The sequence below is a fragment of the Dendronephthya gigantea genome, unplaced genomic scaffold (genome assembly GCF_004324835.1).
Source record: "Dendronephthya gigantea isolate DGI-Jeju-01 unplaced genomic scaffold, DenGig_1.0 000033F, whole genome shotgun sequence".
Taxonomy (NCBI): Eukaryota; Metazoa; Cnidaria; class Anthozoa; order Malacalcyonacea; family Nephtheidae; genus Dendronephthya; species Dendronephthya gigantea.
The window spans coordinates 1,092,059-1,118,322 of NW_021163043.1; the positions used below are offsets into that span (position 1 = coordinate 1,092,059).

Below are 26,264 nucleotides of genomic sequence, written 5' to 3' on the forward strand. Positions count from 1 at the left end.
ACGTATTTATATTAAAAAGTTACTATAAGCGGCATGGTTGATGTTCTGTGACTAGATTACTTTTAGTTTTATTTAAAGAACCATGAGTATACATGTAGAGTGTGAACGAAGAATGAAAATGATATATTGAGTTTAATATAGATGATGTACGGCAACTTATTGCTTTTAAAAAGAATATACTATTAAAGGATCGTAGATAAATGTTCCTCCTAACTTAATGATACGGTAAATAGGTAAAACTACTGAAAGTAAGGAAATACTATTATTGGCTTAATTTGGTAAACTCAGTCTCAGTTTTGAGGAGGTGGCACCTCTTCGATCACAATGCGAGATACAGAATTCCAACCAGTACCAGCACTTCCGAGAGGCTTATTTCCCCCACACTTGCCTACCCAGAACCCCACGCGTACATGACCTTTATGAACGTCGTCACAGAAGCCTTCAATATGGCGGTGACGATGAGGGTTGACTTGTGTTGATAGAACATAAACAATCCCTTCAATTGTCGCTGGTTTTACACATTCTGCGCCATCAAATGTAAAATACCATCGATTGCAGACATCACTGCCATAGGATCGGAATGTTCCTTCGTAAAACACACGCATCGATGTATTTTGGTGTTTTTTGTTAAAAATACAGTTCTAAATTATGAAAAATAAAAGAATTATCTTAAACAGATGTAATACAATAGGGCAACCTATCTCAGTATCAAACATATGCGTACGTAAAGAGTTTAGTAGCTTTAAAATGGGCTTTTGAAGAATGTGAAGAAGACACCACTAAGTCATACAAGTCAAGTTAAAATCTCTCCAGTAAGGGCCTTTGGTGTTACCTCCCTTAGTCCCTTACGAGCTTACAGGCCCAGAACACGGCCAAACCACACCCATGCCATTTTCACAGGGGGCCTCCAGAAAGAACTCTCGAAGATCGTACAGGTTCGGTCCCTGCGATTTATAAATCGAACTTGAACAGCGTCGAAAATTTTGTTGTTCTTATCTAGCTCCAACGTTGACAAGTTCATACGTATGTGAAATAAACAAACATTGCAAAAAAAGAACCGACAATTTGTCCCGCTATGCTAATATTTTGATGTTCATTGACTGTGAAAACAATAACTTTCTAAACACATGAATAATTACAATAACTGGAAATTTACATAGCGGGACAAAATCGTCAGGCTGGCTACGCGACTGTCTGTATTATTCATTGCATACCAACAGTAACTAAATTAAAAATTAACATTTTTCGTCACTCGTCAACATCTTTTAAAAGTCGGGGCTCAGTTAAATGAGCTTCGTTTTGGCGCGAGTCCGACGTGGTCGGGTATTAACACGGGTCAATTTCAAGGGGCAATCTTAAAGATTTGCTACCCATGATTTGCTATAATAACAATTATAAACACCGCAGAAAAGATATATATATATATATATATATATATATATATATATATATATATATATATTTATATATATATATATTTATATATATATATATATGCCGCATTAATACCTGTATCAAGCCACTGTTTTTGTCCTGATCGTACCGTTTCCAAACACATTGTTTCCAGTTTAAGTCTGCCGTATACGCACTCGCTCCAGGTCTCCCGGGCTGTCCTTTTGGTCCAGGGGGTCCAGCTGGCCCAGGCCCGGCATTTCGGCCGGGACTTCCTGGAACACCAGGAATACCTGGTATACCTGCAGAACCACATTTCGTCTGTGAATAAAGATATTAGAATAACATCAAGGTGATCTTATACATTAAAATCGTTGTGATTTTAAAATATGAAAAATGTAGTCTTTGCCATGTATATCCGTGAGCCTGCAAAAAATATTTCCAAACTCAGGAAATTTAGCTTTATCTAATCCCTGGTTTTCATTTAGTCGTATTTGTCGTGAACAAGTCATTTTCACCGATGAGAAATAGTCTGGATGTAAATTTGTTTCTATTTCTGTATTCAAATTATTCAATGACTGCACACAACAAATATTCTAGAAGAATATATCTAATACCTGTAGATTCTGGTCCTATTTTAATAATATCGCCGCTATTTCGCCGTTTAACAAGATGTGGTAGTGTATGGGCGCGTTGACACGTCGCAGTTTGCACAGGATTGAACATTTAATATAACCATATAAGGGCGAATTCCAAAGGCAATGTGTAAGACAAAGTGAACGTATCATGCGGTTTATTTACGTTTTTGAATTTCTATACTTTTTTAAATTATATCTCAACTGTAAATCATCCAATCAGAAAGCTCGATTTGTACCACGTGATCAGTAAATTAATCATGGAGTTCCATCGAATTTTTTCACATTATGCTATAAAAGTCGAATACCCCGCTGCAGCGGAGTATTCGTGTTTGCGTGTACCACGTGTGGATGCCTCGCACACGACTCGAGGTTGTCAACAATTTCAAAATGGAGGCAAAAGAAGCCATTTCACCCAGCTTTTGCGCTGCCTACACGTTGTTTCGATATGATATATAATTTATAGACCTTCCGCTCGAGGAATTCGACGAAATATTTCGGGTAATATTTCGTCGAATTCCCCTCGCTCCAGGTCTATAAATGATAAATGTTCGATGTGCTTCTGAATTTCGCGATCGAACATGTTACAACAACTCACAGTCGCATCTATATCGACTATTATTATTCATTAGATAGTCACGGTAATCGTCCGCTGATTGGCTGAAAATGTACGGATAATTTCAGATATCTGTCGGTGCCCGCGCTATTTTTCAGCGGTCATAGTGTTATCTGCAGAGGTTATTGGTCAGCGCCCGCCGTTTTTTAGCGGTATCGTGCACGAGCGCAGGGAATTCGCGAGCTTGTCCTCTCTTTTACATGACAAAATTTACAATGAGTGCAAGCACGAGTGCTCATTTTACATCAGTTTAAAAGCAGGAAATGGAAAAAAATACTCGCTAATAAAGACTCGAAAAACAGGAAGAAGTCAACTGTCTACAAAGTCAAAGTGCTGTTTTTTAAAATTGAATGTAATTTTTGAAATACGACTAATAAATTTGTTTTGAATATTTACGATTTGTTTAATGTTTATGCTCGTTTGCTTGTTTTTCAAAATCCAATGTATAATAAAACAATTATTGAATTCAGCTTTCGCAGGATATCGACCCAGAATAATTCAGGCCTCGCGGTCAATGTTATCTATAATAACATTGACCACGGTCTGAATTATTCTCGATATCCTGTTCAGCCTCATCTAATAATTGTTTATAATCGCACATTTATCGGTTGATTTACGACGTTTATCAAATACCTTACGAGACTGATCGAAAACTTCCTGTTCTTTGACTTGTTCCCGTTCTTTGAATCACAATTTGGTAAAAGAAGGGCAAATTTGATTGGTCAATGAAATAGAAGACTTTCTGCTGCACCAGTATGTATGTGCACGATATTGAGAATTACCTATAATTTAGCTACTATATGCTACATCTATTCCGTACGAGAGAACATAGATAGTGACTGATGTAAAACAAAACAATGGCTGCAAGCACGCGTGCTCATTTCAAATATTACTCGCTAATAAAGACTCGAAAAACAGGAAGTCTACAAAGTACTATTTTTTAAAATTGAATGTAATTATTGAAATACGACCGATAAATTTGTTTTGAATATTTATGATTTGTTTATGTTCATCTGCTTGTTTTTCAAAATCCAATGAATAATAAAACAATTATTGAATTCGGCTTTCGCAGGATATCCAGAATAATCAGTCATCATTGACCTCGGCCTGAATTATTCTCGATATCCTGCTCAGCCTCAACCAATAATTATTTATAATCGCACATTTATCGGTTGATTTACGACGTTAATCAAATACCTCACGAGACTGATCGAAAACTTCCTGTTCTTTTACTTGTTCCTGTTCTTTGAATCATAATTTGTCAAAAGAAGGTCAAATTTGATTGGTCAATGAAATAGAAGACTTCCTGTTTTTCTTGCCAATAAGAATTGTTCAGTAATCAGAATAGATTTGATTGGTCAATAATATAGATACCAAATAAATTTGGCTATACGGGAGGGAGTGTTTAAGAAAGGAAAGTTTTTCATTTATAGATAGTCGCGACTAATTTTTATGAATGGCTCAATTGGTTCATGCGATAATGTTATCAGCAAGTGTGTCAAAACGGACATCTGGAGTTGTAGCACTTTTGCTTTCGCTGACTCCACTATGAAAATGCTATTGCAGAGGACAGAAATTCACTTTTTTAATAGTGTCGTTCATATTATGTCATAATGTTCATTTCATAATGTTATTTGATTAAATGCTATGCGTTTCCGTTGTTTAGCTAGGTTAAATTGGGCACCTTATCAAGTACGATAAAACCAAGTGATTTAAAAGCGTTTAGAACGATTCGTTCCGTTGGAATTTCACAAAGTGTCTCGTCTTTCAACAACATTTTACCTTTCCTTTATCCTGACTAGCACCTCTGACCAACACCATCTCCGCAAAACAGATACAAAACAGGTAAATCCAAAATCTGCAAAACATTGCTAACAATATGCCACTGATTCGTAATTCCTGTAATTAAAACGGTATACGAGTGAATTTCAGTAATTTTAAGCAAATTCCTATAATGCCAAGAGTCGTGACATATTCCTACCTGGTTCTTGAATGAAATGAAATTTATACTCTGTAAACTTCAACCGTCAACAATCATCGGCAAACGCTGGACTCTAATGACTGATAAACATGCAATAGCTTTGCACTTAACAGTATGGATAAAATCAAAACAAAGAATTAAAGCAACAACAATTATATCTGAACAATGCTTCGTTTCAGCTCCGACCTGATGATCGTAATGCCTTGCGTAATAAGATATGAGTCAAACAAATATTCTTACTGGAGTGGTCCTTTGCATGTTTATTCCATATATTGTTGTTTTAGTTACGCTATACACGACGAAAACGCGTCTTAGTTGTTGTTCATCACGCCATTCTTCTCGTATGTAGATCCCCACATGTATGCATGTATGTAATAACTCAATATGGCTGGATATTGATTCTTGAAGTCGAAATATCACAAATTGAATATAATTTCCTTTGCGTTTAAATTTATTTTGCTCATCTTTTGTTATCTTCTTAAGTGCATACTTTGTTCATTGGATTGTGTCCTCGTTACACACGGCCAAAAATTGATCATGGTGTCGCATCAGAAATGAAAAATGTTGTAGTGCACCATATAAACAGTATTGTTAACAATGTCGTCGAACCTTGTTAAATCATCAATGTTGATGCAAGAAGTTGAAACAGCATTGATATATCAACAAGGTTCAACAAAATTGTTAACAATACTGTTCACAGGGTGCAGCACAACATTGTTCACTTCCGTTTTGAACAATTTGCATGAATGTGATCGTGATGATTTTAAGGTGCGTGTACACTGAAACTTGAATGTACTCATGCACATGATACAAGTAGCATGTGTTGTACAACATAGTCATAGTTCTCTTTCGACGTTTTGTTTATCGGAGTCAGGATAGTTGGTCTCAGTGGCGTAGCCAGCTTGACGACTTAGTCATGCTGTGTAAATTTTATGTTATCTTAAATTTTATGTTGTTTAGAAATTCATTGTTTTTACAGTCAATGAGCACCAACTGAAATATGAGTCTAGCAAGACTAAATTGTCGGGCTGGTTACGTCACTGATTGTTTTGTGGGGACAAAAACGAAAGAGGTCCAAACTTGCCGTTAATGTTTATTTCTTATACTGGGTGGGCGGGCCTTACAGAAGTGGCAAGAACGAAGTAAATTTACTTTGTTACTGTACTTGTGTAATAGGTACTTGTGTAAATGTAACGAAGTATATTTTTGAGATAGTATTTTTATTTGGAACGAAGTCATTTTTATGCAACGTTTTGCTTCGCTATATTTTCTACATATTACAGTTGCAAAGTATTTCGTTACTTTTTTCCAAAAAAATTTTCAGTGAATTTCACCCGTTTTGACAGGAGAATATTATAGAGCACGCAATCACACATCGATCCTCAGAAGTTGATACGTAGTCCGCTGACCACACAAAACACGCCTACTTTAATTATTCAAATACGCCTACTAGTCACGTTACAAAACACAAAGTTAATAACTTCAAGAATCTTCAGTTAGATCTTATGTTATTGAATAGAAGTGGATAATCACGAATATTCCACTGAAAATAGTTTTTTTTAATCCACCCTGTAACCAACGGTAATTTTTACTTCGACTTCAATTATTTTTAACAAATACTTTGTAATTTTTACTCAAGTATGTTTTTTCTCCGGTACTTTTTACTTCTACGCAAGTCGTTTTAAATCTAATTACTTCTACTTTCACTCAAATACAAATAAAAGTAATAATTCTAATTCTGTTTACCAACTGCCTTAAATCATTGATGACGAAGGAAATATAATTTAAACTTCCAGCGATCCAATTTAAAGAATTAATACATCACGCGACCCAAGAAAGGGCCTTTTTGAGTAAAAGCCCTGTTACACGGTGCAATTTCTATTGCAACTTGCAATGCAATTCTACTTCTAGGAGATGTAAATAAGTGAAGAGTCTTGCAGAGGAAAAGTGCATGAAGTGTAATAAACACGTTTCGTGGTTCCCAATATACATCTCTCAAAAGTAGAATGGCATTGCAAGTTGCAAGAAAAATTGCACCGTGTAACAGGGCCTTAACGATGTGTTTTTTTCCGATGTTTCGACAAAAGAGCCTTCAAACAGGCCGATATATACCAGACGCAATTCGCCAACACGACGCGATTTTTACGAATTTTTTAGTTTTCAAAAGCTGCTAATTTTGACAATGTCACGATATTCTTGGTAATCACCGAAAGGTTGCAGAGCAGAGATATATCTCTGAGAGTTATGATTTGGAAGAGTTAATTACGTTCTGCAAACTACGACATATTCCGATTGTCAAGCGATGATGTCACGAACACTATAACTATATATATTTCAGTAGTGTGACCCTCTTCAGTAGCGTTAACTTTTAGTCTTTTATGGCAAACGTCGAACCACTAATGTGATTTCCGATTTCACTACATTATTATAACAGACTTATAACTTTAGAACAGCATGTTGAACAATTTTCAAACTTGTGATATTTTGTTCTTATTGTACTTGCTTATATTGCATGGCTTAATCTTTTAAAGGCGTTCAGCTAAATCATATACGTCTGTGAATTAGAAAAAAATATAGGACTTAAAAGGCTTCGAGAAGCACTACATTTACATTGTGTTCTGACAAGGTAACGCCATGTATAAATATGGTATCAATTTATATCCAAGATGTCTGATTGTTGCTATCATTTAGAATGGTATTTCCAGGACGCCCGTAAAAAGGCATTACAATCACGTGAAAAGAGACTAACATCTTCTAGAATTTGATGCACACGTAATTATGATATTAGTATTAATCAAAACAATGTTGAGATAAAATCTTGAAAACAGTCTTTTTTATTATCAATTATGCTAAAAGCTATATAGGTATATCAACTCATGGATTTTGGTCGGTGGTTATACGTTTACAAAATATTTCAATTGAACTACTGCAATAAAACTAGTGAAAGTAAAGAGACACTATTGGCTTAGTTTGGTAAACTCAGTTTTGAGGAGGTGGCACCTCTTCGATCACAATGCGAGATACAGAATTCCAACCAGTAGCACCATTCCCGAGAGTAAAACCCACACACTTGCCTATCCAGAATCCAACACGTACATGACCTTTAGGAACCTGGTCACAGAAGCCTTCAATATGGCGCGGACGCTGAGGGTTGACTTGAGTTGATTGGACATAAACAATCCCTTCAATAGTCGCTGGTTTTACACATTCTGCGCCATCAAATGTAAAATACCATCGATTGCAGACATTACTGCCATAGGATCGGAATGTTCCTTCGTAAAATACACGCAGTGAGGTGTTGTCGTATTTCTTGTTGAAGATACAGTTCTAAATTATGAAGGATAAAAGAATGATATCAAATAGATGTATTAAGTAGGACTGCTGATCTCAGAAGCGTGCAGGATCAGGGATTCGATACCATAACAGTTACGAATATATGCAAACGTGAATAGTTCAGCAGGTTTAGAATGTGATAATGAAGAATATGAACTAGACACCACTATGCAAGCCCTCACATGGATTTGAAAGCAAATTTCTGTTGCCTATATTTCTGAATGAGAATAAGAGATTGAGTTATTTTGAAGGAAATTCAAAATATGCGAGACTTGGGCAATTTCTAAATCACGGATCCCCCAGTGTCATGAGCAGTACCGATGCACAGAAGTCTCTGTGATTATTATTTAAAATTATGATTAATTTAAATTATGTCTCATTAATACCTGTATCAAGCCACTGTCTTTGCCATCGTCCCGTTTCCAAACACATTGTTTCCAGTTTAAATTTGACGTGTACGCACTCGCTCCAGGCTTCCCGGGATCTCCTTTTGGTCCAGGGGGTCCAGCTGGCCCAGGCCCGGCATTTCGACCTGGAGTCCCTGGAACACCAGGAATACCTGGTATACCTGCAGAACCACATTTCGTCTGTGAATCATAATATTGAAATAACATTAAGGTGATCTTGTACATTAAAATCGTGTATTTCAAAATTTGAAAAAATTGCCATGCATGCACCCTCTTATTTATATGCGTTAGACTTGAAAAAAAACAACTTCCAAACGCAATTTAGCTATATCTAAGACAAAGGGCGCTTTCCTTTATACGGTAAAAACGGCCAGACCGGTCCTGTTGTGTTTCAGGACAGACAGATTACTGGCATTTTAGAGTGTTTCAAGAACTCTGCATCAAGAATATCATGCATTATTTTCATCTTTTTAGCACAGGAAATGTAGTTTCACTGCTATATTCTTAACGAAATATTCTGTTTCAATTCAAAATATGACCGCTCTGACCATTTTGGCAGCCTGAAGGAAAGCGCCTAGCTATGTGGAGGAACACTTAATTCCTAACACCTCCTTCCTCTTCAACTCAAGGAGTTCATACACAAACACAAACCAGACCTTAACAAACAGGTCCGCAGCATTTTAATGCCATTCTCCAGAAATAATTTCTGTCTGTTGTCTTCTACTTCTTCAACTTACAAATGCATATTTTCTACCCCGATATGTAGTTTATTATGTTTGAAAATAATTAATCTATTCATCGATCATCCTCCCTTGTCTTTCAATTTTTTCACTGTAGCTAGTCATTATACTGTTTAATAATACACAGCTATTCCTACGAGTAAACATATAGATACGGTAAATGATTAAAAAAAACAAAGTCGTAGCAATAATCACATTTATTAGTTCATTTACGACGTTTATCAAATATTACCTTACTAGACGATAACTTCGTGCTGTTTGACTAATCAGAATTGCTCAAAAGAAGAGCAAATTTTATTGCTTTGTTGAACTGATTTTATAGAATGTCTGGTCTCTCAACAAGTCTTTACCTTTGCTTTATTCTGACTAGAACCTCTTACCAACATCATTTCCGCAAAATAGACACAAAAAAGGTAAATCCAAAATCTGCAAAACATCGCTAACAATATGCCACTGAATCGTAATTCCTACAATTAAAATGGTATACGAGTGAATTTCACTAATTTCAAACAATTTTTTTAATGCTACGAGTCGTGACATATTCCTACCTGGTTCCTTGAATGAAATGAAATTTATACTCTGCAAACTTCAACCGTCCACAATCATCCGCAAAAGCTGCACTCTAATGACTTATAAACTTGAAACAGCTATGCATTTAATAGCATCGCGATAAAAACAATTAGGACAAATGCTTCGTTTCAGCTCCGAGTTGATCCCGGTGACAGTATGACATGGTCTATTCCATTAACTCATTCACATTGATTATAATTGTCTTTCGAGCTGTTTATTTATCGCATCTGTTTATATGAACCAGTTTCGATGAGCCATATAAATGCTCATCCCCGCCTGACCAAGACGATATTATCCTGAATTGCAATATTTAGATTCGGAAACTGCCGGAAGACGCTGGAAGCACGTTTTAATAACCTTCTGGCTTCTTGCTTAGGGTTAGAGTAAACGCGGATACGGACGAACGGACGGACGGACAACTTACTTTTCAATAAAACAAATTTTAAACGTCATATCCGCGTTTTACCCAAACGGGTAAAACACGGATATGGTATAAAATATGATTTTCGGGCGTTTAAAAGTCATATCCGCGTTTCACCCAATCGCGTTTGGGTTAAACGCGGATATGACGTTCAAAATTTGTTTTATTGAAAAGTAAGTTATCCGTCCGTCCGTCCGTCCGTCCGTCCGTCCGTCCGTCCGTCCGTATCTGCGTTTTACCCAAGTCCTTCTCGCTTATTCAAATACGAAGCAACAAATATGACATTCTGGTAAAAGACTTGCATAAAATACGAAATAAATAAACGATTGCTAATAGTGTTCAGAAGATTAAGAACAGCTAGACGTAAAATTCGCCATTACAAGGCGTTTTGTAAACATTCCCTCCATATTTAAACTTTCTCGCGTGTCCCGAGTGGGACAACTAACTGCCATTTAAAATCGACTTATATAAAACACGACCTACACCAGTTGTTGTTCATCGTTTCATCACTCTCGTATGAAGATCATCACTATCCAGACGAACTTAGACGAATATGTCAAACGAAACAGAATCGCGCGTTTTGAAAGTGCACAAGGGCCGGTTTTATGATGAATTTTTGGTAGTTCATCCCCTGCCCGTATTTATACTAACAGACGGATGATGCCTCAAGACGAACTACCCATTCAAATTCGTCTGAATAGACGAGCTATGCGGAGAATTCGTGTTGACGGATGATTCGTCTGTTTTCCCGTGTTTTCACACAGACGAACTAGAAGACGAACTATCTTTCGCTTGCCCAAGTTCTATGTTTATTTCTTATACTGCGTGGGTGGGCCTTACTTTATTGTGACTGTCTTATGACATCTGCTGCTATCTTGTGACTTAGCAGCAGTGATTTACCTAACAAACTGGTGTTCCATGAGATGACCGAAATAGCTGTGCTAACTTCAATCATTTTTCCCCTCAAACGTCTGCGGAATTCACTGCAAACTGCAAAATGGTGTATCATTTTAACAACTTACTAGCCTATTCACAGACCTAACTCTATTAATTTTCTAACTTGATGATACAGGAAACATAATTATTTAAACATCCGGTGATGCAATTCAAAGAATTAATGTATCACGCGAACCTATAGAGTGCTTTTGAGTAACGATGTGCTACAATTGTCTTTATTATTAGCTTAACTCTACATCAATTTTAGATTTGTTAGCTTATAACGACGTTCGGAACGAGACTAGTTCATAAAATTGGCCAGTATATTATCAGATTAGTGTCTACAATATCGGTCTACAATTTCCCGCCGTTTCGGCAAAAGAGCATTCGTTGCATTCGTCAGGAGAGTTCTTGCGTTTATAAACAACAGCGATTTTAGCCTATAATATCAGCAGAAACTATTGATAAATTTATAGGGTAGCCTAATGGAGATATTATAGAATCACGAAGAATACTGACCATGCGCATTTGACTTAGAATTCCGACTTCTGTTAAGTTTATAAATAATAAGCTAAGATTAATTTCTCTAATTCAATACATCGTAATATATATAACTTGCAGAAACCTGTGATATTTCGGTGGTTAATTAAACGTAGACTATATGCCTGCAACAAATACCATCGATTGCAAACACTTTTACCACAAGAACTGAACATTTTAACAGGAAGCTCTATAAGATATCACCCTGTGTATTTCAACGTGGTAGATATTTCTATGCAACAATATTTTTGTCTTCCCATGAACTGACTATACAATATAACGGAAATAGAGGCTGTTCAGCTATTGCATTGTTTACCGTCATAGCCTTTGTTTTGCCTTCAGGTGTGTCTGATATTAATTCCAAGCGGTATTATCGCTTAATTAGTAGTCTGGAATAAATTAGACAAATTGCCAAAACGAAAGAACTTTTATATAACATCCGATTATTGTCTGTGCATATCCAAAACACCGATTTCGGCGATCAGATTAAATTTCTGCGAGATTCCATTGACTCAATACATTCACGTGTTCGTTTGTTAGAGTGGAGTTCAGCTGGTATTCATCGCAATTGAGGAATATAGTATTTGATATTGTCGTGAGCAATAAGGAACTTTTTTCAAAATGTTGGACTTGATATGTATTTCAGTGGCAGCAATAATAGGTTACAAATACCTATCACGAAAGAACCGCCAGCTCAATCGCCATGGATCATTTGCTCCAGTTCGTGAGAACAGCAAAGCTCTATGGTATGTTGACGGCAAGGATTACATGTCCGCTGTGGCTGATGCTATCGAGACTGCCGAAGCGGAAGTTCTGATAACCGACTGGCAAATGAATCCTGAAATATTTTTGAAACGACCTGATTCCGGAGTTGAGAGCTTGTATTGGCGACTGGACAAGATGTTGTTGAGAAAGGCTGACGAGGGCGTTCGAGTGAAAATATTATTATACCAAGAGTTGAAACAAGCTATAGATCTTGGAAGTAGTCACGTCGTGAAACTACTTGGTAATCATGATAACATCGAAGTTCACCGCCATCCTGATTTCATCACTGCAGCACTGCAGTTGTTTCGCTGGAGTCACCATGAGAAGATAGTCATTGTTGATGGTAGTGTTGCTTTTGTTGGCGGTATTGATCTATGTTATGGTCGCTGGGACACTCGTAAACACGAATTGATGGATGAATACCCCATACATTCGGCTGTGAACGGAAGCGAAGTTTCAGATGACCAAGAGAATCCTCGTAGTCATAGAAACCATGCTCGGTGGATTGGCAAAGATTACAGAAACACGTTTTATAACACGGAGAAAAGAACGGATTGGGACGAACCATTAAAGGGCTACGATGGTGTTGATAGAAATGCTATTCCTCGCATGCCTTGGCATGATGTAAGCTGTGCTTTCACTGGAGAAGCTGTTTATGATTGTGTGTCTCATTTCAGAGACAGATACAATGTTATTACCAAAACTTGGTGGGCGAGATGTCTGGATTTGTTTCACCACTACTTTCAAAGCACTGCTTACCGTGCAATAGAACGTTTTGCTGGCAAAAAAACCAAAGCGGAAGAAATCGTGTTTAAATCCGGTGGCCATAACGTAAGTATTCAAATGCTAAGATCTGTGGACAACTTGTCGGCTGGTGTGAAACACGAGGACTCCATATATCGTGCTTATTTGGATGCGATAAAGAATGCTCAACACTTCATCTATATTGAAAACCAGTTCTTCATTTCATCCCAAGATGGTATCTTACTAAAAGTTAAAAACCAGATCCAGTCAGCACTTGTTGAAAGGATTGTCCGCGCCCACCAAGCCAATGAAGACTTTCATGTCATGATCATTATTCCCATTAAACCCGAATTCCCTGGAGATTTGGACGACAAAGATATGAATGGAAAAGCTTTACGAACTGTGACCTTTTGGATTGAAAGCACCCTTTTCGAAGGAAAAGATTCGCTATTTTGTAAACTCGAGAAAGAAAATATTTCACAAAAATCTGCAATGAAGTACTTCTCTCTATTCAGCCTGCGTACATACGATCTGATAGGAACACGTTTCGTTACTGAGATTGTGTATGTTCACAGTAAGATCATGATAGTCGACGATCGTTTAGCAATCATTGGATCCGCCAATATCAATGATCGCAGCATGCTGGGAGGAAGAGATTCTGAAGTCGCTGTCTTGATAGAGGATTTGGAATATCTGGATGGTAAAATGAATGGTGTAGATTTCAAGATGGGGAAATTTGCTCACAGCTTGAGATGTGATCTACTGAAGGAGCATCTAGGAATAGTTGGGGACAACGAAGAATGTTTCAGCATCGACGATCCACTCGCCAGCAACTCTATCAAAGATATACGTCACAGGTCAGCGAGAAACGATGAATTGTTTAGAAATGCATTCGATGTATCATGCACTGCAGAGAATTTCGAAGAAATTGAAGCGCTGAATTGTCGCAAAGGCGTAAGTTTGTCATGTGCGAATACGGCGATCAAACAAAAAATTCTCAAGCAAATAAAAGGAAATCTAGTGAAATTCACTCGAACAAAAAGAGAACTTGAACCCTCATTGGATGTTCTAGATTTAACGACAAAAGATGACTGTGAACCTCCGCCCAAAAAAGCAACGTGGTACAGTTTCATAGGATCTGGATGGAGAATGGTACAAAGTTTGCTTCGTAATAAATGTTTCTAATTTACAAAACTCTTTTAACGTCTTCGTTTCACGGCCACAACTGAACAAAACGTTTACAATTCATTCAATTTAGCTGTGATTAAACCTTTAAGAATAAGTGTCATACTTTAAAATTAAACCTTCAAGAGTACCAGTCAGTAATACTTTAAGCGCTTTTGGTGCCCTGTACTGATCTCACAATGCACTGGATGTAGCAACTACACCTTTCGATTAATATCTTCCGAGGATCGGTCAAACGGAGAATTATGAAGCAGAGATTTCTCTTTGAGAGTTACGATTTCGAAGAGTTAAGTTCAGGCAATGCGCAAACAACGCATATTTTTTCCACAAAACTGAGCTATCATGCGTCTGGATTCGTTTGTCCTCGTTCTTCCAAAAAACAATTGAATAGTATTCCAGTGCCGAAGCGCCCAAAAAATCGCAGTGCCGAAGTCGTATGAAATGAAGGAAATGATAATTCAGTTTTGTCGAGGCTTCTGATTGGTTGATTTTTGTACTCAGGTCAGCTGGAAATTGCCAAATCTCCGATGTTTCTTTAAAGCTCCGAAATTTAGAAAATTTTTTCGTAATTTTCGTTTTCAACATTTTTCGCGCAGACTAGTCATGCTCACCAAGTGGGTATCAGGTTTAGCGTATATAAGGTTTAGCGTATATAAGGTTTAGCGTATATAAGGTTTAGCGTATATAAGGTTTAGCGTATAGAAGGTTTAGCGTATTTCATTAATGGCATCATTAGATATACTACAAACTATAATTGTGTACAAAACATACAATAAAAACATGCCATATTTAAACTTCTTCTGTTTCAACCTAAGGGCTTTGCATTTGGGCTTATAACAAATGAACTTTTGAACTTAACAACATTTAATGAGACATTTTGAGATAAGACAACAGCAGGTTGGAAATGCTGTTCAAATGTGGATGGCTAATAATATGATTAAGCGATCTACATTTTTTTAACTTGCAGTGATTGATTCTGACGTTTTAGTTGTTACATTTGAACACACTGTGACTTGAAGTAAACTATATCTGCAGCTATGAATCTATGATGCATACGTTTATCTATAAGGAAAGGTAGGGGTATTGTAAATATGCAAAGTTTCAATAACAGATCACCCCCAGATGAAGAAAGGCACTAGTCCAGAGTGTCAAAACATTGGGTCATGAATGTAATGATTACTTTCATTATGAAAAACTAGAATGACGATTACTTTCGGACCCTGTAATATTACATTTCCTTTCCTAGGCAGACATGAATGTAACATTAATTAGATGCAGCATATCCCAAAGATCTCTGTCAAAGTGGGAACGTTTGTACTGAAATATCTTCATTAATTTTATGTGAATTTCACTTGAATAAATTCACGAAATGGAAATCATTCAATGCCATGGGTTTGGATGTGCGAGACCTTGAGTTGGCAAAGAGATTAAAGTAATTTACACTAGATATGTCAGGATGTACCTTGATCTAGCGATGTAATAATATAGTCCCAGTATAAAAAGTACTAGAAATCCTAGAACTCTATTAAAGTGAAAGTTAAACTCAAATATACTGGTATATATATATATATATATATATATATATATATATATATATATATATATATACAGTCATTTCAAAAAAGGTTGACCTTCCAAAATATATGAACCTTGAACATTGAGCGTGCAAGGGATGATGGGTAGCAGCTTATTTTGTGCCTTAAACAGTGCAAAAATTGAATTTTAGCAATGGCTACAGCCAGTGAAATGCTGTGTAGGTCACTTTTCATTGTTGCAAGCGATATTTGCAGGATTAAACACCCAAAATAAGTTGCTATCCATCATCCCTTGCGCGCTCAATGTTCAAGGTTCATATATTTTGGAAGGTCAACCTTTTTTGAAATGACTGTATATATATATATATATATATATATATACCATTAACTCATGGAAATATTAATAAACGCAACATTCGCATACATGTATTCATGTAAGCTTGTGCTATCCTACGAACTATCGCATTGTCAACAACAATTAAATTTGTACAAATGTACGCGGACTGCAGACATGATCAATCATGCCTGCAGTAATGTGTAAACAATAAACATGAGTAAACTGCTGAGACACTGGACAGTAAAAACGCCACATTACGGACAAATTTCATGCAAAAGTAACTAAAAATCACGGCTACCTGCAATCAGATTGCTTTTTCTTGGACAGTTTTGCCACCTGGGTGGAACAGACATTATAAAAATACAGATTTGGCCTCCAACCATTTCATGATTCATCTTTACCGACTTTCGAACGCTCATAAACTCAGCCATATTGACAATTTATGCAAACTACGATATTTTCCGATTGTAAAACGATGATGCCACGAACACTCTCATTGATCTTTCTATATCTCAATAGTGTGACCGGTAAGTGTTACCCTCCCACTGAGCTATATTAGTGGACTTCCTCAGTGCGTGACCCGTTATCTCCAAATAGAGACCTTACGATTAATTTTTAGTCTTTTATGGCAAACGCCGAACCACTTTGGAGATTTTTGATTTCACTTTATTATTATAAAAGCCATATAGCTTTAGGATATGTTGAACAATTTTGAAACTTGTGATATTTTGCTCATATTTTACTGGTTCATATACCGGCTTTGTCTTCAAAGGCGTTGTCATGAAAATCATGTATTTCTGTAAATTAGTAAAAATACAGGACCTAAAAGGCTTCGAGAAGCACCATTAATTATTACATTGCGTTCTCAGGAAACAACACCATTCACTAAATATGATATCAAATTATAGTCCAAGATGATTTTTTGAATGTTGCTATCATTTAGGACATGGTATTTTCCTGGACGCCCGTAAAAAGGCATCACATTACGTCACAAACGGAGGCTTACATCTTCTAGAACTAGATGCGCATGTAATTATATAATATTAATATTCGAAAATTAAAACAATGTTGTGATCAGTTCTTGAAAACATTTTTATGATTAATTATGCTACAAGCTATAGGTATATTATTATAAGTGCATTGTAGTCGCTGGTTATATGTTTCCAAAATATTTCAATTGGTTGAAAAATAGTGATTTACTCTTTTAGCAATCGACTTAACAAAATTATAACGTAGTTCGAAGGTACATTAAGCATAATTTCAAAGCTCTGTTTACGCGCGGAACTGCCTTTGTAATTACTATAAGCGACATTTTGATAATCAGTGACTATAAGTTTCTAAATTACGTTTGACATCATTAACCATCACGTTGGAACACAGTCTCTATATGACCTGGAAGTCCTGTCTTATATTTGAATAGCTTTTTTTCCACTTCACTCAATCCATTGGAATGAGGGCATGTGTAGAGTGCCAGACGGGAACAAAGAAAATGATATATCGAGTTAAATGATATACAAGGTGTCCTAGTAGTTTAAAACTTAACAAAGCTATGCCTCTAGGAGATCAAAACATGCGAACTCTCAGAGGCATAGCTTTGATAAGTTTTAAACTTTTGTGAAAAATAATTACGTCAATGTGAATAGAAGTTCACATATGCGAGTTCCGCTTTTACTGGGAGACTCTGTATATGATATACGGCAAGTTATTACTTTTACTGTTAAAGGATCACAAAGAAATGTTCCTACTCATATAAAAGATATAAATTAAGGTGAAACTAGTGAAAGTAAGGAACGGTTTCGTCAACTCAATTTTGAGGAGGTGGCACCTCTTCGATCACAATACGGGATAAAGAATTCCAACCAGTAAGACCTTCTCCGAGGGTATATCTACGCTCACACTTGCCTATCCAGAATCCCACGCGTACATGACCTTTAGGAACCTGGTCACAGAAGCCTTCGATATGGCGCGGACGAATAGGGTTGACGTGAGTTGATTGAACATAAACAACTCCTTCAATAGTCGCTGGTTTTGCACATTCTGCGCCATCAAATGTAAAATACCATCGACTGCAGAGACTAGTGCCATGGGATCGGAATGCTCCTTCGTAAAATACACGAAGCGATGTGTTATCGTATCTCTTGTTGAAGACACAATTCTATATTATGAAGAATATAAAAGAATGTCTCACATAGTTATAATACAATAGGGCAACCTATCTCAGACGCCATGATTATGAGTGAAGGGACTCAACATCACAATATTTACCAACATATGTAAAGTTAATGTCAAAAATTAAGCAGGTTTAAAATGTGTCGCTAATAAAAAATATGCACTAGACACCACTATGCAAGCTCTTATATGGTTATATCGAGTTAGATTCTCCCGAGAAAAACCCTTGGAGTAACATCCCTTAATTGCAAGTTTCCTGGCCCTGAACACGCCCTAACCACACTCATGCCATGACTAATTTCACAGGGGGCAGTTCAATTCGCTATAGCTATATCTAAATGAAAAACAGATAGCGTTTAAGTATTCAAAGAAAGCAGAACCGATGCACAGAAGCCACTGTAATCCCTCATCAAAATTATGATTAATTTAGATTATGTCCTATTAGTACCTGTATCAAGCCTATGTCTTTGTGATCGTCCCGTTTCCAAACACATTGTTTCCAGTTTAAATCTGACGTGTACGAACTCCTTCCAGGCCTCCCGGGCTCTCCTTTTGGTCCAGGGGGTCCAGCTGGCCCAGGCCCGGCGTTTCGACCGGGACTCCCTGGAACACCAGGAATACCTGGTATACCTGGAGAACCACAAGTCGGCTGTGAATAAAGATATTAGAATAGCATTAAAGTGATCTTATACCATAAAATCGTATTTTTTAAAATAACCCGGGATTGATTAGGAAAGAGCCCTTTCACATTGTATTTTTTAAATTCTCCAAGACAGTATAAATCGCTTTTGTCGTAGATTTCCCCGTTTGGTTTCGTTCTTAATAAAAAGTTTGGTTCTTTAGAAATTGCAATCCAGTGTAGCTACTATATGCTTCAGCTATTCATACGAGAGAACAAAGATAGTGACTAATATAATACAAAACTCACATTCGCGGCAATTTTCGCATATTTATCGGTTCATTTACGACGTTTATCAAATACCTTACGAGATTGCTCGAAAACTTCCTGTTCTTTGGCAAATCATAATTGCTCAAAAGAATTTCAAATTTGATTGGTAAATGAAATAGAGGGCTTCCTGTTTTCTTCCCAACAGGGATTAAGGCAAGTTTTTCAATTAGTCGCGACTATTCTTCCGTATGAACGGCTCAATTGGTTCATGTTATCAGCAGGATTCTGTTGTCAAAACTGGCAAACATCTGGATTTGTAGCACTTTTATATCCGCCGACTGCCCTCTGACTGACCATATTGAATGTTCTTAAAAATAAACGCCATTGCATGCATGGAACTGAAATTCGCGTTTTATTATAGTATGTTATGTTCATGAATGCTATATGCCATAGCTTCCTTTGTTTTTCACTGAAATTATATTGTGGTTTAGCTAGGTTAAAAACATGGGCACTGTATCAAGTGTAGGTAATCCAAGTGATATATTCAAAAAACCTCGAGCGCTGAGCATTATTATCTTACGTAGTTTGAAATTTATCTTATCCGTTATACTTTGAAGAAGTGTCTCGTCTCTAAACAATATTTTACCTTTCCTTTATCCTGACTAGCACCTCTGACCAACACCATCACCGCGAAACAGATACAAAACAGGTAAATCCAAAATCTGCAAAACATCGCTAACAATATGCTACTGATTCGTAATTCCTGCAATTAAAACGGTATACGAGTGAATTTCACTAATTTTAAGCAAATTATTATAATGCCAAGAGTCGTGACATATTCCTACCTGGCTCCTTGAATGAGATGAAATTTATACTCTGTAAACTTCAACCGTCAACAATCATCGGCAAACGCTGGACTCTACTGATTGATGAACTTTCAATAGCTTTGCATTTAATAGTATGGATAAAATCAAGACAAAGAATTAAAGCAACATCAATTATATCTGAACAATACTTCGTTTCAGCTCCGAACTAATTTGGCTGACTGTATGACACGGTGTATCCCATTTAATTTGTGCATACTCGTCAACCGAAAAAATAGGTGTATAAGATTTTATATACTCACCGTTGGTCATTTATGTCTACAGTTGATTCAATTAACGCCTTTCAAAACCATAAACGTTAAACTCTGAGTGCATGATCAAGCGACCATGATTTTTTGTTAATTTAGACTTACTTGAATACTTGGAAATTTCAATTTTGGCCTAACAAGAATATCCAAGACATATAGAAGCCTTACGATAGAAAACATATCTCATGCTACAAAGGCAAGTTTCTGATTTTGAGGGATTGAAAGGTGCGCTCGAGAGTTTACAGTGGCGTAGCCAGCCTGCCTTAGTTATGCTATGCAAATTTTATGTTATTATCATTATTCATTTCTTTAGAAATTCATTGTTTTCACAGTCAATGAACACCAAAATATTAGCATAGCATCAGCCTAGACACCAGGCCTTCATATTTTCTCCCAGAGTTTTATTCAGGAGACTGGGGACGAGGACAAGGGGACCTGGGGGGGGGGGGAGGGGGAGGAAAAACGAAAAATAGAAGGCCTAGTAGATTTCCCAACATCTGCCCTGAAACTGCCCTGATTGCAAAATGGCCGAACTATTGGATAATGTGCAAGGTAAGTTTAGAAAATTCAATTTTATAACAGTTAAATCGTTACTCAGACTCCTTTACATTATTTAAATATGCAAAAATTTGAATATTGATGTCATACTATTGTTGATATAAATTATACGGAAGTTAACACTTGAACGGTGTTAGGTTTCACCAGTGCATATTTTGATATAATTTCGTTTTATTCGGATTTATGTTTGTCCAGACAATGAAGGAAAACCAGAGTCAGTTGTTCCAAGCAGCCCTATTTCAATAAAAGGCCGAAAGAGGCAAGGTCCAAGATTTACTCCAAGTCCCGGCTACAGAAAATCGAAAAAAAGAATTCAGAAATCTTCAGGTACATGTACATGGATTGTTATACACCCTTTTATGGCCATGCTTACAATTTACTGGTTGCTTTAAGTATCTTAATTAAAGTACACAAGTTGTTTATGTATTATCTTGTGACATTCTGTGTAGAATAGCTCTACATAAGTAGCTATTAATGCACAACGTGAACAAGGCTAGCTAGGGACAACACTGCCAATAGCTTTTATATAAAAACTCGTTTAAAATTTCATATAATATGTACACTTAGTTCAAAACTTTAAGCTTGTATATTCTATGTTGTATTGGGAAGCATAGAAGTGTTGTTTGCAATATGTTCCATCACGACGATACTGCACAACATTTGTATGTTCAGAATAAATACATTTTGCTGTGATGATATTTTAACTGTACATCATAGTCTCTCATTACTTTACTTGGTCACTGTTTATTGTTGAGGCAGTTTGTAGTGATTGTTAAATGTGTTTACCTGCTCATTAACTCTAATTATGTTTTCTTATATTTTGTAGTTGGACTAGCTGCTGCAGTTAAGAAAAATTTTGTTTATCAAGTTGGCCATTTTATTCCTCAGCCAGAAGTGCAGCTAAAACTTGAGCAAGCAGTTGGGTATAAGCTTACTAAGGCACAAACATTTGAAGCTGTGCAAGCACTTGGCAAAATTGAAAAGGATACAATCCGTGTTGGCAACCAAAAGGATGGATGTGACAATAGAAAGCGAATGTATCCTATTTACATATCTGTTATTAACATATATTTATAAAGTACTGGTACTGTATAATTATAAGCAAGTTATGTACTTTTATTCCTTAACTAAATTTAGAACTGTGTTTGTGAATATTTCCAGAATTTTAAAACCAGTTGTTGGTGATAAATTATGGCATAATATTCATTCTTCTCTTACCCAGTTGCAACCAAATTTGACTTCTGATATACTAACTACTATTCAACAATCTATTTTGGACAATGTTACACCTCTCATTCAAGAAAATGATGCTCTGAAACAGAAATTAAAGTTTTCTACCAAAGAGGAGGCTTCTACCAAACGAAAATTGTTTTCTGAAAGTGACAAAACAGCTAATACGGATGAAAACTGTTCTCCATATGGTTTGACTGAACAAATCGGTGAGGATACATTTAGTTCCAAAAATGATCAAGACCATTCAAAATTTAACAAGCAAGCACTGGAAATTGAACTTTTGGAATTTCAAAAGATATGTAATGTTGGCATTTTAGATGTGTCAGAAAGTGAAGATTTAGACCTTATATTTGGAGAAACCACATTTGATAGTTTAGCTAACAAAGTGCAAGAGCATTGTCCATTGCTCACTGAGATCATTGATACTATAGCAATTGGCAAGTGGTCAAAGTATAACAAATCTAAAAAGACTGTTTCCTACAAATTCAAGACTGCCCTTCAAATGGTACTTGCATTGGATGACATTAAAAGCCAAAGAACTACAACTGGGTTTTCAACACTGTTTGGACTTATGCTAATTTCTCATGGAGCTGGGAAAGTTGTATTACAGGCTTTAGAGCCTTTTGGTTTATGCAAAGGCTATGACTTTTAGTAAGTATAATCTATTTGCCTTGTAGTTGTAAATTCATGGTCAAGTTTAATTATTTCTCATAGATGTATATCCAAACCACTATCAAGTCTTGCTTACTCAGTCTGTTATATAAATCTTCTGATTAATGAAATTATATGAATTAGTCTACATATATAATAATGAAACTGAATCTGTCTGGCAATTATTTTCTCTACATTTATATTCATTGCTATTTCAATTCCCATTGTCTTGTTAATAATATCAGAATAGGCTACATGTGCATTGATGAGTGATTACATGCTACATGTATAATATCTTCTTGATGAGCAGAGTATAAGGTAATATATGGTAATATATAAGGCAGATATATAAGGCAGAGTATAAAGTAATAATAAAGCATGGCACACGAAGGGCACACATCAACAAGTTAATGTACCATTTCAAATATTTTTCAAAGAAATTATATTTAGTACATGAATATAAAAACATCAATCATATCTTGCTCATACTGTCCTTTTGCAGTCTCAAATTTCTGGACAAAAGAAAAGAAAAATACAGAGGTATAGTTGCCGCATCATTTCCTGACAACTGTCCAGTCATTCTTGCATATGACAATATCAATATCCACAAAGGCAGAGCTCGCCACACAAGACTTAAACGAAGAATGGTTCCAATAATGTGGAATTTCACAGGGAAAATAGTTATTAAACCTCAAATTGATGATGTTAAGCATTTATTTAACAATAGCAAAACTGGTTCGGAACCACAGAAAGAGCTTAAAGATATCAAAGTTGAAGATGTTCTTATACTTGGTAATTAAGGAAATTTGTAATTTTTTTGTACCTATCTGTATGAATGTATTTGTTAGTATTATTATTATTATTATTATTATTATTATTATTATTATTATTATTATTATTATTATTATTATTATTATTATTATTATTATTATTAGACATTTTTACTTGGTTTCACTACTGTTATGCCTGGAATAATGAATACACCCTTTCCATAATTATGTCATTTGGCCTAGGGAACTTACTGTCATTAATCATGAGCCAATCACCTTGTCTTTTTTACTTTTGATAACATTAGACATCTAGGCAAAAAACGTATCTATGACGTAATTATTGAAAGGGTGCGCACTTAAAGAAGGTCCTGAATATTTGTTAAATATATTTCTAAACCAGGGTTGTCTATACATTCATAGAATATATGGTATCTAATATATTTTTTCTATTATAGAGAACCACAAAGAATTGTTCGACATACACAGTGAAGGTACCGACAGAATACTACTTGAAGGTTTAAAATTAGGCCTAACAATAAATCGAAGCAAGGCACAACTTTTAAGCATGTGCGAAAAAAATATAATGGACTATCTTAAGGAAGAGCAATATAAAGGTAAAAGTGATATTAAAATATCTGTGCCAAGTGTAAAACCGGAATATCCTGAAAATTCAAGTATTAAGACAAAAGTCATGATATTGCCTTTATCTTTGGAAGATGAGGTACAAACATGTGGTACTGCTAATGTTCTAAAAGAATTTGCTAAAGATTTGAACATTGAAAGCTCGAAGAATGTAGAATACATCGTATTTAATAAAGAACAAAAAAATTTGATATTAAAGCAGCAAGGGAAAGATATTTTCTACAAAGAAATGGAGCAACACCAGAAGGACATGATATTATTGAAAAAACAATTTGAGTCGCGTCGATCTTTTCTTCATGCTGAGGATAGCGACAGTGATGACCCCCAAGATAATCTGTGCAATGCACAATCCGAAAATTCAGCATCAACTTTCAAAACAAAAATGAAACAAATTTCATGCCACATGTCAAATCTGTTGAAGGAAATGGAGTTATTAGTTAAAGATAAGAATCTCCAAAATGCATACTCTGCAATTAAGCTGCATGATTCACAGTGGATAGGATTAGTAGATGCATATGAATGCAACCTTCTTCACATGGCTGTCGGTAATGGCAATGAAAAGCTGGTAGAAGCTCTCCTACTTGCTGGAGCTCCAGTTAACAATCCAGAAGGATGCGGAATAACCCCCTTAATGATTGCAATAAATAACAACGATGTCAATTTGGTCAAGATATTAATCAGGTAAGTGACTTGAAGTCTTGAACATATTGCCATAATGCTTGAGGTGGACGTCCGAGACAAGTTCAACTTTGTAATTAACCTATTAAGACGATCGAAACTTGTTTTACCAAATGTATTTTTGTAATTAACCTATATATAAAATTGTGGATTAGCATGCATATAGATAACAAAATTGCGCATCCGTTTTCGTCAACGTAAAAAAGAAGTACGGGGTATATTGTTAATTAAACCTTACCGTTGATACAATTTTGGCCAACGACTTCGCTTTCATATTTCCCGTTTATATCATTCATGGAGTACAGGAAAGTTATATCCCATTATTTCAGGCACAAATGTTTATCTTCAATCGTCAGGCTAAGTACAAGCTTTTTATTAGCTGCATTTTTTCACAAAATATAAGGAAATAACATGAAAACGAGACCATTTTACCTTTGAATTTACTAATGCGTGAATACCTTTGAATTTACTAATACGTTAATTACATTTTTTTGCACATGATATAGATATGGTGCAAGATGTGACGGCACATTTTCTGGAAACATACCATCACCACTACAGTTTGCTGAATCAATAGAAGACGAAACAATTTACAATCTCTTAACTAATCAAATTAAAGAAAAGAATGACAAAATGAACTCAATTTTTGAATTACTTGAAGAACGTGTTGACAGTTCTGAACAACTTTTAGAGCAAACTGACACTCCCTCAATGGCGGAAGATACAACAACAGCGCAACGTTCCTTAAGAGACCACGTTATAACTGTTGGAGATGTTAAAACTACCATGACTATTAGAGGAGTAAGAAACCGGTCCCCTGATGAATTTGGCTCTTTTAAAGAGGCACCGGGTGATTTCCACACACAAGGATATATTATGCAGTGCATAGCAAGAATAATGGGACCTGGTGGATTTTACCATGTCGCAAAGCAAGTTTTAAACAGGGTAAAAGTAACACCAAAATCTTTTGAGGACATTTTTAATCACGGCAATTTTCAAAGAAACTACAACACTATTAACGATTTCTATTGGGGAGTTATGATAGCCTGTGTTAAGGAATTTCAATCATCGGGTTTCTTTCCACCGGCATCTGTACTTGAAGAGTACACGAAAAAAAACGAGGACTACAGCAGGTTTATGCTGAAGTGCCTCAAAGATTGGTTCGATTATAACAGAACAGCTGACAGCACGTTTGAATATTTTTATTTGTTTCTAACTAAATTTGGACCTCTCTTGTTCAAACTACACCAAGCAGTCAGAATGAATAATGGAAAAGCAAGGGAGGCTTGTTGGATAGAGTTAACACCTATTTTTGCAGCATTCAACAAAAAGAACTACAAAACTGAAAGTTTAGTGCATGTAGTAAATTTCACATCACTTTGGCCCTTAGCGTACCGAGAAATGT

At 36.0% G+C, this 26,264-nt stretch overlaps 3 protein-coding genes across 6 annotated transcripts; 1 reads left to right on the forward strand and 2 right to left on the reverse strand.

The window, feature by feature from the left end:
• Nucleotides 1–102: 102 nt before the first annotated feature.
• Nucleotides 103–10,276, reverse strand: LOC114525239 (collagen triple helix repeat-containing protein 1-like). Of its 4 annotated transcripts, none has more exons than XM_028546463.1 (5): nt 4,865–5,183; nt 4,625–4,704; nt 4,426–4,542; nt 1,510–1,713; nt 103–641 (listed from the first exon to the last, which is right to left on the reverse strand). In XM_028546463.1, the coding sequence occupies exons 3-5, from the start codon at nt 4,510–4,512 to the stop codon at nt 291–293; spliced, it is 642 nt and encodes a 213-aa protein (XP_028402264.1). In that variant the 5' UTR covers nt 4,513–4,542; nt 4,625–4,704; nt 4,865–5,183; the 3' UTR covers nt 103–290. The 4 variants fall into 4 exon arrangements, with proteins under 4 accessions (XP_028402264.1, XP_028402265.1, XP_028402263.1 ...); XM_028546466.1 differs by lacking the exons at nt 1,510–1,713; nt 4,426–4,542; nt 4,625–4,704; nt 4,865–5,183 and adding exons at nt 7,857–7,951; nt 8,344–8,544; nt 9,455–9,571; nt 9,653–10,266 and having other exon boundaries at nt 276–546; XM_028546464.1 differs by lacking the exons at nt 4,625–4,704; nt 4,865–5,183 and adding an exon at nt 9,653–10,276.
• Nucleotides 10,277–12,273: 1,997 nt separating this feature from the next.
• Nucleotides 12,274–15,006, forward strand: LOC114525232 (phospholipase D zeta 1-like). Its single transcript, XM_028546455.1, has 2 exons — nt 12,274–14,938; nt 14,971–15,006. The coding sequence occupies exon 1, from the start codon at nt 12,340–12,342 to the stop codon at nt 14,263–14,265; it is 1,926 nt and encodes a 641-aa protein (XP_028402256.1). The 5' UTR covers nt 12,274–12,339; the 3' UTR covers nt 14,266–14,938; nt 14,971–15,006.
• Nucleotides 15,007–17,267: 2,261 nt separating this feature from the next.
• LOC114525240 (collagen triple helix repeat-containing protein 1-like) lies at nt 17,268–20,578 on the reverse strand. The gene is made up of 4 exons (XM_028546467.1): nt 20,041–20,578; nt 19,842–19,958; nt 18,755–18,955; nt 17,268–18,292 (listed from the first exon to the last, which is right to left on the reverse strand). The coding sequence occupies exons 2-4, from the start codon at nt 19,926–19,928 to the stop codon at nt 17,942–17,944; spliced, it is 639 nt and encodes a 212-aa protein (XP_028402268.1). The 5' UTR covers nt 19,929–19,958; nt 20,041–20,578; the 3' UTR covers nt 17,268–17,941.
• Nucleotides 20,579–26,264: the final 5,686 nt, after the last annotated feature.